The 15,079-nt window shown below is 47.0% G+C and overlaps 1 protein-coding gene across 2 annotated transcripts in view; it reads right to left on the reverse strand.

Annotated features, from left to right (window-relative positions):
• The window catches only part of LOC135508252 (cysteine-rich motor neuron 1 protein-like), a 47,210-nt gene extending 33,343 nt beyond the window's left edge, over positions 1–13,867 (reverse strand). For both annotated transcript variants that reach the window (XM_064928314.1, XM_064928313.1), the window contains exons 1-3: positions 13,102–13,867; positions 8,128–8,289; positions 7,856–8,029 (exon numbers count right to left, since the gene is read on the reverse strand). In XM_064928314.1, the coding sequence (XP_064784386.1) occupies positions 7,856–8,029; positions 8,128–8,289; positions 13,102–13,390 (625 nt within the window). In that variant the 5' untranslated portion in view covers positions 13,391–13,867. The remainder of the gene's footprint in view (positions 1–7,855; positions 8,030–8,127; positions 8,290–13,101) is intronic.
• Positions 13,868–15,079: the final 1,212 nt, after the last annotated feature.

Here is a 15,079-nt window from a genome sequence, read left to right on the forward strand (position 1 = left end):
ACCAGGTTAGACCTGTGGCTGTTATGAAGGACTGGGAGAGAGTGTGAGGAAGGGAGGAATAAAGCACTGTATGATTGATGACAGTGGAGAAAATTGGTAATTACGTTTCTACTTAATGTCTTCCCTTGGGCCTTTAGGAAAGGAAATGCCATGAAGCTAATAAATAAGTAATTGCCTCATAAGAGAGATAAATGTAATGGCTATGATTGCGTATGGGAAGAATACTTTACAATCTTTGCATGCGTTATGGTTTTGGTGGAAAGAGAATGAAATAGAATGAAATTGTGTAACAAGGCTTGGGGTTTGTGGCTCTTTCAGAAGCTAGTTTGTTGATGTCCTTCCCAGACTTTTGGCGTTCCCTGGTGCAACACGACTCTAGCAGAGGATGTGTCTCATCCCTGACATTTGAGGGCCTGAAAGAGGATCCCTGAGGCTGTTCCTACCAGATGGGAAACTGAAATGGCAAACAGAGGGACTGGAGCCCAGGTTCTGCTCCACAGACAGACAGTTCAACTCCACATACAGCGATGATTGCAGTATTACTTTCAATAGTCAAACCCTCAAGGGTTGAACACATCGGTGCGACCCAATGCTCACCCAGCATGTTAATCTTCCATCTATGCAGTCGTTTGAAGTTTGCCTGAACCGTAAAAGTTAAGTTGTGACTTGAGCAGGAGAGTCATATTTGGGGGAGATATCTGACAGATGAAATTGAGGATGAAGGAAGTGTTGAAGTTTTTCTTCCCTGAATAAATAGTGCATGGGCATGAGGTATCTGCACTGTACTGTTTGCTCTAGGAACCTGTGAACAGTCGGGGCAGGCACAAAGCTTGTATTGATCAACTCTGTTCTTGAATAGTGTCAGAGAGAAGCGGGGAAATTCCCCTGAATTAGGGCAAGAAACGACCCATTTAACAGTGTTTGTCCTAATTCCTGCATTTGAGTTAAATAAACTTCAGTTACGGGCTGATGTCAGAGGTTTTATATCAAATAGCAGTAACAGAGCGTACTGCTGTCTAACAGAGTGATGTGGCCATGAATAAAATGTTGTGCAATGTATGCATTGAATAAGACTTTTTGTGTGCCCCAGTCAAAGAAAACAGATTGCTTACTCATGTCTAACAATGGTTGGACTGGAGTACGCTGGGAAAAACCAGCTGCCAGACACTCTATTGTCATTCAAATTAATGATATTGTAGCCATTTCTGAACATAATAGGGCAGACACAGAGCATGGAAACAGTATGGTAAACTCAGTAGAGGATGGATTTCAGCACATTCTGTTTGTGTTCTATCTCGAAGCACCAATGGGGTAATTAGCTAGTCAGTGGTCACAAAAGCAATCTCTGTATTACAATGGTGGCTATTCTCCAGCTTACGCAAACAAGAACACAAAGACCTAATTTGGCATGCTTAATAAATTCAGTTTGTAGAATGGTCAAAATGTTCTCTTGTTGTGGTGGTGAGATAGTATGGAAAACCTAGCCACCCCTTAGGGAAAGCCTTAATACACACACAAACACGTACACATGCGCACACACACTCACACGCACCCTGAAGTTGGGCTTGAGGTAGGATTTAGAAATTGGTTTATTACCACAGAATGGGCTATTGTAAACAATGCATATTTCTGGCATCTCCGAGAAGCCCATCTGGGAAAGGAAAACACCTCTATGTAAATGAGCTTTTTTCTACACAGAGCACAAGGAGCACAGTCTTCTGACTGAAGCAGCTCTGGTAGGCAGAGGAGGCTGTGTTGACAGCCTGAGTTTACTCATGGAACAAGTGCACAATGTGAGTTTTGTTCAGTGACTGACTTTGGAAGCAAGTCAGCGGAGAACAAAGCTGTCTTCGTACAGCGGCCCTCCTTGGGCCTCTGGTACATCCTCTGGTTTTATACAGTTTGTCCGCAAAGGGACCCATCAGGCTCATCTCTCACGTAAGCTGTGGAGGACTGGCCGCTTGCCCACTGGCAGTTGAGGCTACAAATGTCTGTATTGTTCTCTATTTTAAAGAACTAAGTCTGGGAGGTGGTTCAGGGCAAAAGGCACTGCCCAGTCAGTCCAGGAGAGGGGGGCTACGCTCTGCAGCTGCCCAGTCAGTCCAGGGACGGGGCTACGCTCTGCAGTGCCCAGTCAGTCAGGGAGTCTGGGCTAGTGCAGTGCCCAGTCAGTCCAGGGGAGCTGCGGCAGCTCACAGTGCCCAGTCAGTCCAGGGGAGTACGGGGCTCGCTCTGCTGCCCAGTCAGTCCAGGGGAGTACGGGGCTATGCAGCTGCCCAGTCAGTCCAGGGAGTACGGGGCTACGCTCTGCTCTGCCCAGTCAGTCCAGGGAGTCGGGGCTCGCTCACGCTCAGTCCAGGGAGTACGGGGGCTACGCTCTGCTACTGCCCAGGCTAAATATTTGCTAGGCCCAGTCAGTCCAGGGAGTACGGGGCTGATCCTGGCTATCAGTCCAGGATCACGGGTTAGTGTTCTCTGCTGCCCAGTCAGTCCCAGGGGAGTACGGTGCAGCCTTCTTCCCAGTCATTGTCAGATGAGATTGGGCCAGAGAGAGTGAAAGTAGAGGCTGAGCTTTTATCATGCTGAATGGGCTGAACAATGTTGCAGAGAATACTTTTCTATGGACAATTGTCTACTACAGAGCTGGCACAAAATGCATGGGAGTGAAAGGATGGCACAAGTATGGTCCAAGTTGAATAGAACTGTAACAAATTGGCCATGAGGAAAACTTCAAAATGAGTTAAAGGTCTATGGATCTGCCTTAGAAGAAACTGAACATAAAATATGAATTGGGCTGTACACATAAAAGTCAGTCCAGGGGAGTACGGGGCTACGCTCTGCAGCTGCCCAGTCAGTCCAGGGGAGTACGGGGCTACGCTCTGCAGCTGCCCAGTCAGTCCAGGGGAGTACAGGGATACGCTCTGCGGCTGCCCAGTCAGTCCAGGGGAGTACGGGGCTACGCTCTGCTACTGCCCAGTCAGTCCAGGGGAGTACGGGGCTACGCTCTGCAGCTGCCCAGTCAGTCCAGGGGAGTACGGGGCTACGCTCTGCAGCTGCCCAGTCAGTCCAGGGGAGTACGGGGCTACGCTCTGCAGCTGCCCAGTCAGTCCAGGGGAGTACGGGGCTACGCTCTGCAGCTGCCCAGTCAGTCCAGGGGAGTACGGGGCTACGCTCTGCAGCTGCCCAGTCAGTCCAGGGGAGTACGGGGCTACGCTCTGCAGCTGCCCAGTCAGTCCAGGGGAGTACGGTGCTACGCTCTGCTACTGCCCAGTCAGTCCAGGGGAGTACGGTGCTACGCTCTGCAGCTGCCCAGTCAGTCCAGGGGAGTCCGGGGCTACGCTCTGCAGCTGCCCAGTCAGTCCAGGGGAGTACGGGGCTACGCTCTGCAGCTGCCCAGTCAGTCCAGGGGAGTACGGGGCTACGCTCTGCTACTGCCCAGTCAGTCCAGGGAGTACGGGGCTACGCTCTGCTAGCTGCCCAGTCAGTCCAGGGGAGTACGGGGCTACGTTCTGCTACTGCCCAGTCAGTCCAGGGGAGTACGGGGCTACGCTCTGCTACTGCCCAGTCAGTCCAGGGGAGTACGGGGCTACGCTCTGCTACTGCCCAGTCAGTCCAGGGGAGTACGGGGCTACGCTCTGCAGCTACCCACTCAGTCCAGGGGAGTACGGGGCTACGCTCTGCAGCTGCCCACTCAGTCCAGGGGAGTACGGGGCTACGCTCTGCTACTGCCCAGTCAGTCCAGGGGAGTACGGTGCTACGCTCTGCTACTGCCCAGTCAGTCCAGGGGAGTACGGTGCTACGCTCTGCAGCTGCCCAGTTTGTGGTAGTTGAGGCAGTTGAGTGATGTAACATTGTTGGTCATCTGCTCATGTTTTCTCACAGACAAACAGAAAAAGAAGAGGATGGCGGCCTGGCTAGAGCTGGAGCAGGGGCAGGGGCTTTGGTTGGGGTAGGGCTTGGGAAAAGTTGTGGTGCCTGGTAAGCAGAGCTATCAGCTGGGTGACTGGGAGCAGTGAGAGGACAACAGGCTGAGACAGCGATCCCACTTTGCCTAGAGCTATCAGCTGGGTGACTGGGAGCAGTGAGAGGACAACAGGCTGAGACAGCGATCCCACTTTGCCTAGCGGGAAGTTCTTTGTCTGAGCCAACAGATAAACTGTGTTTTGTTTCCCCTCTGAAATCACTGCCAAGACACACACACACACACACACACACACACACACACACACACACACACACACACACACACACAGGGACATGAGCAGGCTCGCTGGGCATGACAGAGGCCATAGCCTCTGCAGATGACACACAAACAGAGAGACGTCTAGCACCCCTGCCAGCTACTGGCGGTCTGGACTGGCGAGTAATAGTGATGCCACAAAGAGGCTGCAGCCAAGCAGAACTAATGATGCTTTCAGGGGAAGGAGATGGGCGGGAGGGAGTGTGGTACTACTGGTGGGCCAACTCTGTGGTGGCGAGGTCTGTTTGCACCATGGCATCATGGTGGGCACGGCTCCAGTGTCTGACCCACCTCAACTCCATTTCCTCCCTTGTAATGTTCTTTTAAAAAGTATACACTTATACTAAACATTAATACTGCCCCATTTCACCCATATTAACCTTATGAGGTTAGCCATGAGGACCAGTCACATGTTGGGAGTTTAAAGTACATCGATGTAATATGACATACAATAGCTGTTTAACAACCCACAGGCTTAAATCTGCATTCTGTTTTCCCAGAGCCGCTCTCCGCAGGGCCATTACAACACCAGGTCATATCAGCAACATCAATCAAAGTATTACAGAACAAGCTCCTCTTCTCAAGGCCACATGGGGAAACTCCTTGTGCACAGCAGCTCAAAGGCGTATAATTAATCAAAGCCATAAATGTACACACAGGGCCAGAGAACTAAATACAGGCCCCAGACCATTTCCTGCACTTGACACAAATAACTTGTCAAAATGGCTTCCCCTAGCTGGCTCCCTGGCCTGACCTCTTCCTCCTCTTCCACTAATTTGATCAATCCTCAGAGATTCAGTCTAATACTTCCTCATCAGCACCACAGTGTGCCTGTGTTCATGTCACCTCCCAGCACCCAACATGACATTGACCCCTGTCTGAAGTCCAACGACGTGCGTCAGCATACTGACAGTACATATATAGAGAGCCCTTAGCGATACTAAGAGATGGCTGTTGGTGATCAGCCGCTGCAGACGGTGAAGCTGCAAACGAGGTTTGTGCCCCAAGTCTTCGAACAAACAGAAAACAGGAACACAAGCCAGGACAGTTGGCTGGCCTCAGAAGGCTATTCTACTCTCTGAGTCAGAGCGAGCATTAAGAGCCAGTCCCAAACCACTACCATGTGTGAATGAATGTACAAGCCCCAAGCAGAGGCAGAGGATGTTATGTTCAAATGGATGGCTGAAAAAGTGCTTCAAGTACTGGCAACAAGGTCCGCTTTCATCTTCAACCGCATGTGAAGATTGGAATCACTGTAACTCTCATGCAGTCAAAGCAAAGCTTTCAGTATGTGTAGACATCACAAGCTAAGGGACACATTGACCCAGACCTAAATCATTACTTGATCAGATGGGTAGCTCCATGACCTCTCAGGAGCACTGCACTCAGGGTTACTCATCATAACGGAAGCACTGACGACAGACAGCAAGATCTCCGCCAAGCCAGTCAGACAAAACAAGTGAATTATCACTGCCCTGAACACACACACACACACACACCCTCCTTACTTAATGCATGGCCGTTTGAAGGGTGTGTGGAGAAGCGACAACACATGAGCTGCAGAAAAATGTTGTTTACTGTTTTCAGTGTTGTGATTTCACGCTGTCGTCCTCTCTTGGCTGCTCTAGACAACTGGAAGTTGAGAAATGCAGCAGAGGACTTGTATATATATTATTCATAGGGACACAGGAGAGGGCAATGACACTGTCTCTCAATAATACAGTATGTGTACTTTTCCACACTGCTAGAGGAATTTACAGAACAAACAGCTCAGTACAAGTATCCAAATACACAGCCAAGGAACTGTACATGCTCTGGAACAACCCTGTTTGTTTGTAGATCTTCTTGCAGATCATATAACTGAAGATTACATATTTTGTGGTCCTCTCTAGCTCACTTGGTAGAGCATGGTTCTTGTAATGTTAGGACGGTGGGTTTGATTCCCGGGACCACTCATATGTAAAAAAAAATAAAAAAATCATGCATGACTGTAAGTCGCTTTGGATAAAACGTCTGCTAAATGGCACATCCTACAATACTCTCAGACCTTTCATTATCAGGAATGGTACACATTTCCCAACTGAACCATCAAAGAAAACAAGGGATGAAAGCACAAACAAAGCTAAAACAAATGTCTTAGTTGTGGATCGAGTCACTTGAATTGGGCCTCCTAAACTCAACAAATGTTCTCAGTAAACTGACGTGAGTCTTTCTTTTTGGCACAACATGCCTCCACAGTATTATGAAGCAGATGATGAGATCTTCCCACTAACACAGCAGGAGAGAATCTGTGAGTTCACTCACTGGCACTTTCTCAGTGAGACCAATGTTCTTTATACATACAGAGAGCTGCCATGTTGGTTTTATGCATCTCTCACACAGTTCTGTCAAAGGCGTGAAATAGAACCCACCTCAATAACAATTCTCACTTAGAAGTGCCAGTCAGAGAGGCAGCTACATGGGTACTTACCCTTAGTGTGTGTGTACAGAAATAAAACAACAGTAAATAGAAATTTGAAAATAAGAGTAGCAAGGCTATATACAGACACCGGTTAGTCAGGCTGATTGAGGTAGTATGTACATGTAGGTATGGTCAAAGTGATTATACATATATGATGAACAGAGAGTAGCAGATGCGTAAAAAGAGGGGATGGTGAGTGGTGGGACACAATGCATATAGCCTGGTTAGCCAATGTGCGGGAGCACTGGTTGGTCGGGCAAATTGAGGTAGTATGTACATGAATGTATAGTTAAAGTGACTCTCGGTGTTGACATGGAAAGGACTTTGGAATAGACTGACTGATTGTCTACTACACCTCTGTGATTTTTCACAGGTTGTGCTGACTCGCTGTACTGTAAGGGTCTAGGTTGAAGAGAAGGTTAAGACAATGTAATCATTCCATGCAGAAGTGTTAGAAAATAAACAAATTCATTGGACCAGTGCCAGACTGGAAGTGAATGTTAGCAGTACAGAAAGTTTTCCATCAAAGTGGAGAATAAACACCATCGTAATGAATTTCAGCTAACTACTCAGCAAACACATATCATAACTGTTTTACTGTAAATCTACTTATTGAAATGTTTTTCAAATGATCTACAGACACTTTATTACTTGATTTCCCGACCACTGGTCACGTTATCAATGCTAATCCTGTATAATCAGCAACAGTGCTGGCACAGTGAATGTGCTTATTTTTGAACGCTCAGCATGGAATTATTACTTTGTCTCAAACTGTATTTTTTCAACCTAGACATGAGTCAGGTATAACTCAAGCTATATATTTGATTTGATTTGATATATTAGGGTACATAGGGTACATATGCTTAATAAGCTGAGCTCAACTCAAATAGAGATAGTGTAAAAGACAGGGATTTTGTAGGATAAATAAGGTCAGCTCTGTTCTTGAATCTGCATTTTGTGTATCACTGTATCAGCCTCTGTATCAGCCACTGTATCAGCCACTGTATCAGCCACTGCATCAGCCACTGCATCAGCCACTGTATCAGCCACTGCATCAGCCACTGTATCAGCCACTGTATCAGCCACCTTTGTGCAACATGACTTGAGCAGTTGTTGGTTAGTTTTAGGTTAGTTTTAGGTTAGTTCTAGGTTACCTGCGGCCTCCTGGCACTGGCTGCGGTTGATGTAGGAGGAGTGATAGTGGCAGCTCTGGGATTCACACACACAGCCCTGTGCTGTCAGGTTGCACCCAGAAAACATGCAGGCTGGGTCGGAGGGTCCCACAAACTTCTCCCTCTGCCTCTCCTGGTGCTCATGTCTACGGACTTCTATAAGAAAGAGAAGAGGGGACAGGACATAGTCCGTCATGTTCAGTGTTCAATGGATTGTATTTTTTGCTCCTGACGGCTATCTGTGGGAAACTCACCCGTCTTGCTGGCCCTCATGCAGGATTCCATGTCAGGGTAGCTGAAGGAGCCCAGGCAGGAGTGACGGGCGTCACACACACACATGGCCCCGGCCCTGTCACAGCCTGTCTGCAGGGGGCAGCGCTCATCCTCCAACCCAGCCTCCGGACTGTGAGGCAGAACTGTGGAAAGGAGGAGATGAGATATTAAAGGAAAAGAAAGAAGAGGGGAGGGGCTGGAGAGGGTGGGGGGGGTGGGAGAAGAGAAGCATCATCAAAGCGATCCAGAGCAGACATCTCTGTCCTGTTCCTGCCATGCATTGCTACTGCCATTTACCTTATGTATTTGTCCCATGCCCAGCCAACCATCCCTACCTCTGAGATACTGTAGCTAGCTCCTCCAGGCTGAGCTCAACACAAACAAACACATCTAATGACAATGGGGGGTGGAGGATGGAGGGAGACAGGGGACCCACCACGCCAGCTGCCTCTCTGCTCCTCAGGGATCCCACAGGGTGGTCGTGTTCATAAACAGGCTCAAACAGAACACAACACACCGCTCCTCTCCTCTCCCTTCAACAGCTTGTCTTCCAGGCCTCAATCAACAGAGTAGAGACTTGATTACTGCTTATCAAAATACTCTGGCTTCTCACAGACACATTTAGAAGTATGAGTAGTAGTGTTCCCATCAGAATCTATTACAGGAGCTGGGCTAAATAAACTGGTAGAACACTATAGAGCGGTAATCGTTGAGTAAAGGTGTACTTCTTCTTTCCTCTCAGAAGGGGAAGCCTTGCTTTCATACTCTGCTAGGGGCCGGGAGACAATGATGATTAAAAATGATGGTATATGAATGGACATCTAGGCTGGCGATAATGAAAATACTTAGGAAAACGTACGTTGTTCATTTATTAATACCAAACAAAGGGAAAGCAGGGATGAACTTCTATTATTGTACAGCACATTCAGTCATTCCTTTCAGAAGTGGTGCTTGAGAAGTGCTCTGTATGTAGCCTATAATGGTCACCTATACAAACCCACATCTCTCTCTGGTGTGCTAATTCTGGAGACTCTATAAGTGATTATTTCCTGAGTTGAAAGAGAGAGAGGTGAATCTTGGGTAGCAGACAGTCATGGTCCCTGTGAGTTAAACCAGCCAGGACATTGGGTAGAGTAGAGGGGCAGGCAGGCTTTTCAAACGGAGCTCCCCTGCCACGCCAAAACTCTCCCTCTTATTTCCTGTTACCTTAAAATGATCCCCACCTCCACATTTGTTCCATCTCTGGGCCTTTCTGTGCCTGGGAGGGTATTTTTAAATAGCAGTCATTGAAGGTGGGTGTCTGAGTGTGTCTGTGGGGTGCTAAAGGGGGCCTCCAGGAATAGGAGGCAGGAGGTAGACAAAGTAAAATGACAGGTTAGGGTGGGGTGAACCTCTAATTACTGTAGTTAATTAATGATTAGGTTGACCCTCTGGCTGTGATATGACCCCACTCAGCTGGCCTGGATCACTGCTGCGTCTCTCAGCCATGGAGACTGCTTGTCTTGGCATCCAGAGCTGCGTTGGGAAAGTTGACCTCTGAGGCTCTTTGGCTGATAGCAAGCTCAAAAGGAAGTCTTTGAAACATTAGATAATGCTGGAGGAAGAGGGAAGTGGACAGGATTAGAAGGAGTAGTGGACTGGACAGGACGCAGAGTCCAGTCTTTGCGCTTGAGGACAGACATTCTGTGAGGTGGTATTGTTAAGTGCTCTGGAGAGGGAAGAGGTGGCACTAACACAGTGAGACAGACAAAATAAAAACACCCTGGGCCAAACATCGATATCACTCAAGTGGTGAAAAACCCTTTGGGGATTAAATGAGTTACGTGTTTGGATTCACAGGCACCTTTTCCCTAATCACAGCTGTCATAACAATACACAACCACTTTAACTGGCTGCACTTGATATACAGTATGCACATAGTATAAAAGTCCTCATAAGCATACACTTACTGGATATTTAGCATTCTGTTCAATATCATGTGCATCAGCTATTTTCTCACTGACTGTACACATGTTTGTCTACTACAGATCTCACCTGAAGACATGGTCTACCTTCTTCGGCCTCCATCACCCTTCCATAGTGTGCGAATTACGGGGGGAACACAGAACCCCCAAATCAGACATGAGATCCCATAAATGCAACGAAAGTCCAAATTTGGGGGTAGGGGGTCTCTAATTGAACCATTCTCCTATTTAGAAAAATGCAATTGTGTACTGATACAGTGGTAAATATGAAAATTAAATATTTTCCAAATGAAACAAACACTTCCACCTCTTTGTCATGGTTTAAATAAGTGACAGTTGGTTCAGGTTCTTTCAATCGCATTCATCTCTCTCCTCCGCCTGCTAGCGAACTTACAACATTGTTTCAACGGTGCCTTACAGTTTTCCGCGCCGAGGAGCTTGGGACGGACACAGCTGTATTTACGTCCCGTATTTCAGCCCCTTTCAGGTTTCCAGACTTTTCTTTTTACAAAAAAGGTCAATTTGTCAGCAAGACACATCCCTGAATTCAGGCTAAAATAGTATAGGCCTAATGACAATCCGCACTCTGCCCTTCCATATTGACCACCCAGAACAACAAGGCTTAGAGCAGAGGAGCGGAGAGAGAAGCAGGGGTCAGAGACTGGAAACATTTACCCCCTACTCCTGATTGCGACCCTAATCACTTTAAGACCCTACCCCCGGCTTGGGAGGGAAATCCCAGATCAGCCTGGCACTCGTGGCCTCTGCAAACACACAGGGAGGTGTTGATTTACCCTCACGCAGCCAACCCCACGGAGGGGGGGGGGCTCTGCATGTGCTGGGTCCCGCAGCCACGAGGACCAGAGGCACGACTCAATCATGGAAACCATTAACTTTTACATTAGACATTTTAGTAATTTAGCAGACGCTCTTAACTGGAACGACTTACAATTAGTGCATTCATCATTTAGAGACGTTCAAAGCTGTTCATTTGACAGAGGGGGTAGCTATGGGTGTGGAGGGGGATTAAGGCCTGCAGACAACAGTCACCCATGAAGCATTGCTACCCATCGCTCCACAAAAGCCGCGGCCCTTGCAGAGCAAGGGGAACCACTACTTCAAGGTCTCAGAGCGAGTGACGTCACCGATTGAAACGCTACCAGCGTGCACCACCGCTAACTAGCTAGCCATTTCACATCCGTTACAACAGCATAACCTGTAATCAGGGACACTGTCTCCTGGGACACCCTGGAGACCCAGGACCACTAGACCCCTCCGAGTGATGATGGAGGGCAGGATCATGAAGATCCGGCCCCAACGTGGGACTGTTTTTCCTCGCCTCTGGTAATGTCAGTCCCATGCAATCGCTTTGTTTCAGTCTGGACAGAGTCCAGGTGAGGGATTGGCTGGTGCTTGATGTGATCCTGACCATGCCCAGTTCTCTCAGAGGCAACTCCTGTTCTGCCTTTTAGAAAGCTACATACACACACACACACACACACACGCACGCACGCACGCACGCACGCACGCACGCACGCACGCACGCACGCACGCACGCACGCACACACACACACACACACACACACACACACACACACACACACACACACACACACACACACACACACACACAGGTCATGGATCGGTACCCTTGAAGTCCTAAATGATTTAGAGAGCCATCCTCTGGAGTATAATTTTCCTGGGAGCCAGGGATATATTGTGTACAACAGCTTAATAAACTGTCAGTAAAGGACTGGTATAGGACATGGATCTGATAGGAGGGAAAGTAGGGAGACCACAGTGGGATTCATGGTAAGGTCATTCAGATAAATCTGCCAATGAAAACCTGCTGATGAGTCTTTTGCCATTTTGCCTTGACCCCAAGGAAGCCCTCAGAGGCACAACACAAGCCCATTGATTGTGCAACCACATTACAGCAAAGCACTTTCTACAAGGACAGCTAAACTGTTTCAGGATCAAATGAAGACAGAGTAAAGTGTACACGCACAGATACACATTTCCCATTATTAGGCTGCCCATGCTTTTTACATCAGACAAATGAAAATAGTCATTAACTTTTAAGAGGTTCAAATTGGGCCCTGGCAGGGAAGCCTGAACTTCAGTAATACTGACGTGGAGGCATGGTGCAAAGGTTTGTTGCCAAACCTATTGTCATGCCTACAAGAGAAGAAAGCTGAGGTTTCAAGGGGGGAAATGAACAGTCTAACATGAGGTCCTCTGTTGGCAGTCAAGGGCTACTTAAACCTGTAGACCTGCTTCAACCAGTCCTTTGAGCTTAGAGACAATGTCCAGCACAGATGATGGAATCATGAACTAGCTGGCCACTGTGGTGTGCTCAAACTAAATTAGAATAATCACTTACTATGGAGACTTTTCTGCCCAGAGCTGAGAGTGATGTTTAATGAATAACCGTGTTGCTGAAACCTCAATGTCAAAACCTCCCATTCTTCTATCAATTTCGTATTTTTTTTAAACATTTTAAAATGTAACCTTTATTTAAGTAGGCAAGTCAGTTAAGAACAAATTCTTATTTACAATGACGGCCTACACCGACCAAACACGGACGACGCTGGTCAAATTGTGCGCCGCCCTATGGGACTCCCAATCACTGCTGGTTGTGATACAGCCTGGATTCAATCAATGAGAAATAATTACCTAGTAGCCTGAGGGCAATTCCACAATAACTAAATTATGATGAGGCTCTGTATTTTCACTGTAAAATGTATGCCAAACAAAAACCATTGACAAAGAAGTTTAACAAACCATACACCTCTATGCACAATGTCTACTTGCTGAAAAATCTCTGCGTAATTCCGTTATCATGGAATTGTCTCTTTAGCCTACTATAGAATAAAGATGTTTGTGCCATTCCAGGTCATGCTTACATTTCAGAATGGGAAACAAGACCAACATTAAATTGAGCCTATGTTATTCATACGTGAAGTCTTATTTTAGACATAGGCTACCCACCTTTACAAACTCCTATATCAGGGAGCGTTACAGATCCCGTTTGGTTGACAGCCGCGCAGGTTAGTCCCAAGGCGCAGTAGCCCAGTGCCCAGTCCTGGCCGGCGCATGGCTCCCACTCCATCCGGGTACACTGATCGCAGCATCCGCACGGGTCCCTGGCCAGAGTCCGACCGCTCTCGCAGGCTTTCGGGGGACACGTCCGGAGATCACATGGCGTACATTCACGAGACACCAACACACGCACCAGAATTGAAAATTTCAAGAACTCGACCAAACACTTCCTGAACATATTTCAAATATGATGATGAGCCCAAGATCGGTAGCCTATGCTAAAAATGTAGGTCTATGCAAACAATTTCCTTCTGTCAAGTAAATCGCCAAATTAAATCCGCGAGGTCCGTTAGATGTAATTCCAGAAGTTATAACGTTACGGTTAAAATGGAATGAGAAAAATTGCCTGCGCTGTCAGTGCATTTACAATAGCCTAGGCAGCATGCTGCCAGAGAATAGGCTACCTCGGAAAGTGCACGGAAAAGTGCACGGATGCTCCTGGTTTGGTCTCTCCGGTAGGCTGGTTTGCCTTTTACTGGCAATGGGCTATCCTCAGAAAAACTGATTCAATGCCTACTGTAGGTAGGTGCACTTTCATCGTTGTTTCAAGTAAAATAATAGCTGCGTCCTACGACAACCACATAGTGTGAGTCTTCTGCGTTTGGAGAGGGGTGAGGATGCCCTAACACCGAAACATCGGGATGCAATCTGAGACCCAAATTGACATTACAGGCATAGACATTAGCTGCACCCATTCCTCTTGAATGACATGTACGCCCAGCCTGGTGTACGCCATCCAATCACAAGTAGCGAACGGAGGGAGGATTTGAATTGAGATATCCTCTAATCGTTCCGCTGGTCCTCTCATTTTGTTGCGCAATAGGTAGCGTATTCGCAATAACCTTGAAATTCCGTTGAACGAAATGTTCTTTCCGCTTTTTCTTTTCATTTATACTTTTATTTCAACGACAAATTAATTGTAAAAAAAGTATCACATTTTCATTTTAGAAAAACATGCTATTTTCTATTTCAATTCAACTGTTGATAATGGTCGGCCTACATGCTCATTGTAACTGATTCTGAAATATCAAATAGATTTTTACATTTGTATGCAATTCAACATATAAGCTATTGATCAATCAGTAGGCTGCACACTAGGGCATCTAATGAAGGAAGCCCGTAACTTAACCGATGTAGCATTTAGATGTGATCTCAGTCAAACATAAACATTGCTTCATTTCTGGAATATCATTTCCATAGTTGCGCACTGGACATCATTCAATAACGATAATTCCAGTTAATGGCCAATGTCAACGCATTATCTGCCTATCCAATAGCCCTTGACCACTTCAGAGAGCTGTTAAGCAAGGTGCAGCCACATCTTGAGTTTTCCCTGCCCGAAAGACAGTGCAGTGACCCGTGGAGACCTCTAGCAGTGTTGCCAATGACCAGCAGACACCAAGGTCAGGTGTATATGAAGTAGGTCATATTGTGTTGTTCACAATACTGTTTACAAAGTACAACATCCCCTGTTAGCTGTTTAACTCGCTAGAGTTAAGACATGTACTGTAATGTTGGCTACAGGCCCTAGTCATGTGCATTGTCTTGAGATGTTCAGTATGACTTAGCTACCGTTAAAGATAACTCCTTAAGACTGGACATTCAGTGCTTTTGATACATGGTGGGTCTCTCTTAGAGGGTCCACTGCTGCAGCTCAAAGTGGGGTTCCATGTCAGCCAGTCAGGGTCATGGACTCAGACCTACTCTCACTGAGGACAGGCATCTTTCAGATAGGCTATCAGTTGTTTTTATTCACATTATTACAACAACACACACCAGATATTGGGCCAGAAAAGGTCTCGTAACACACAATATTTTCACATTTGTTTATGTTCCTTGTAAGGAAAGCACCAAAGATGATTGAATA

Source organism: Oncorhynchus masou, chromosome 21, assembly GCF_036934945.1.
Source record: "Oncorhynchus masou masou isolate Uvic2021 chromosome 21, UVic_Omas_1.1, whole genome shotgun sequence".
Taxonomy (NCBI): domain Eukaryota; kingdom Metazoa; phylum Chordata; class Actinopteri; order Salmoniformes; family Salmonidae; genus Oncorhynchus; species Oncorhynchus masou.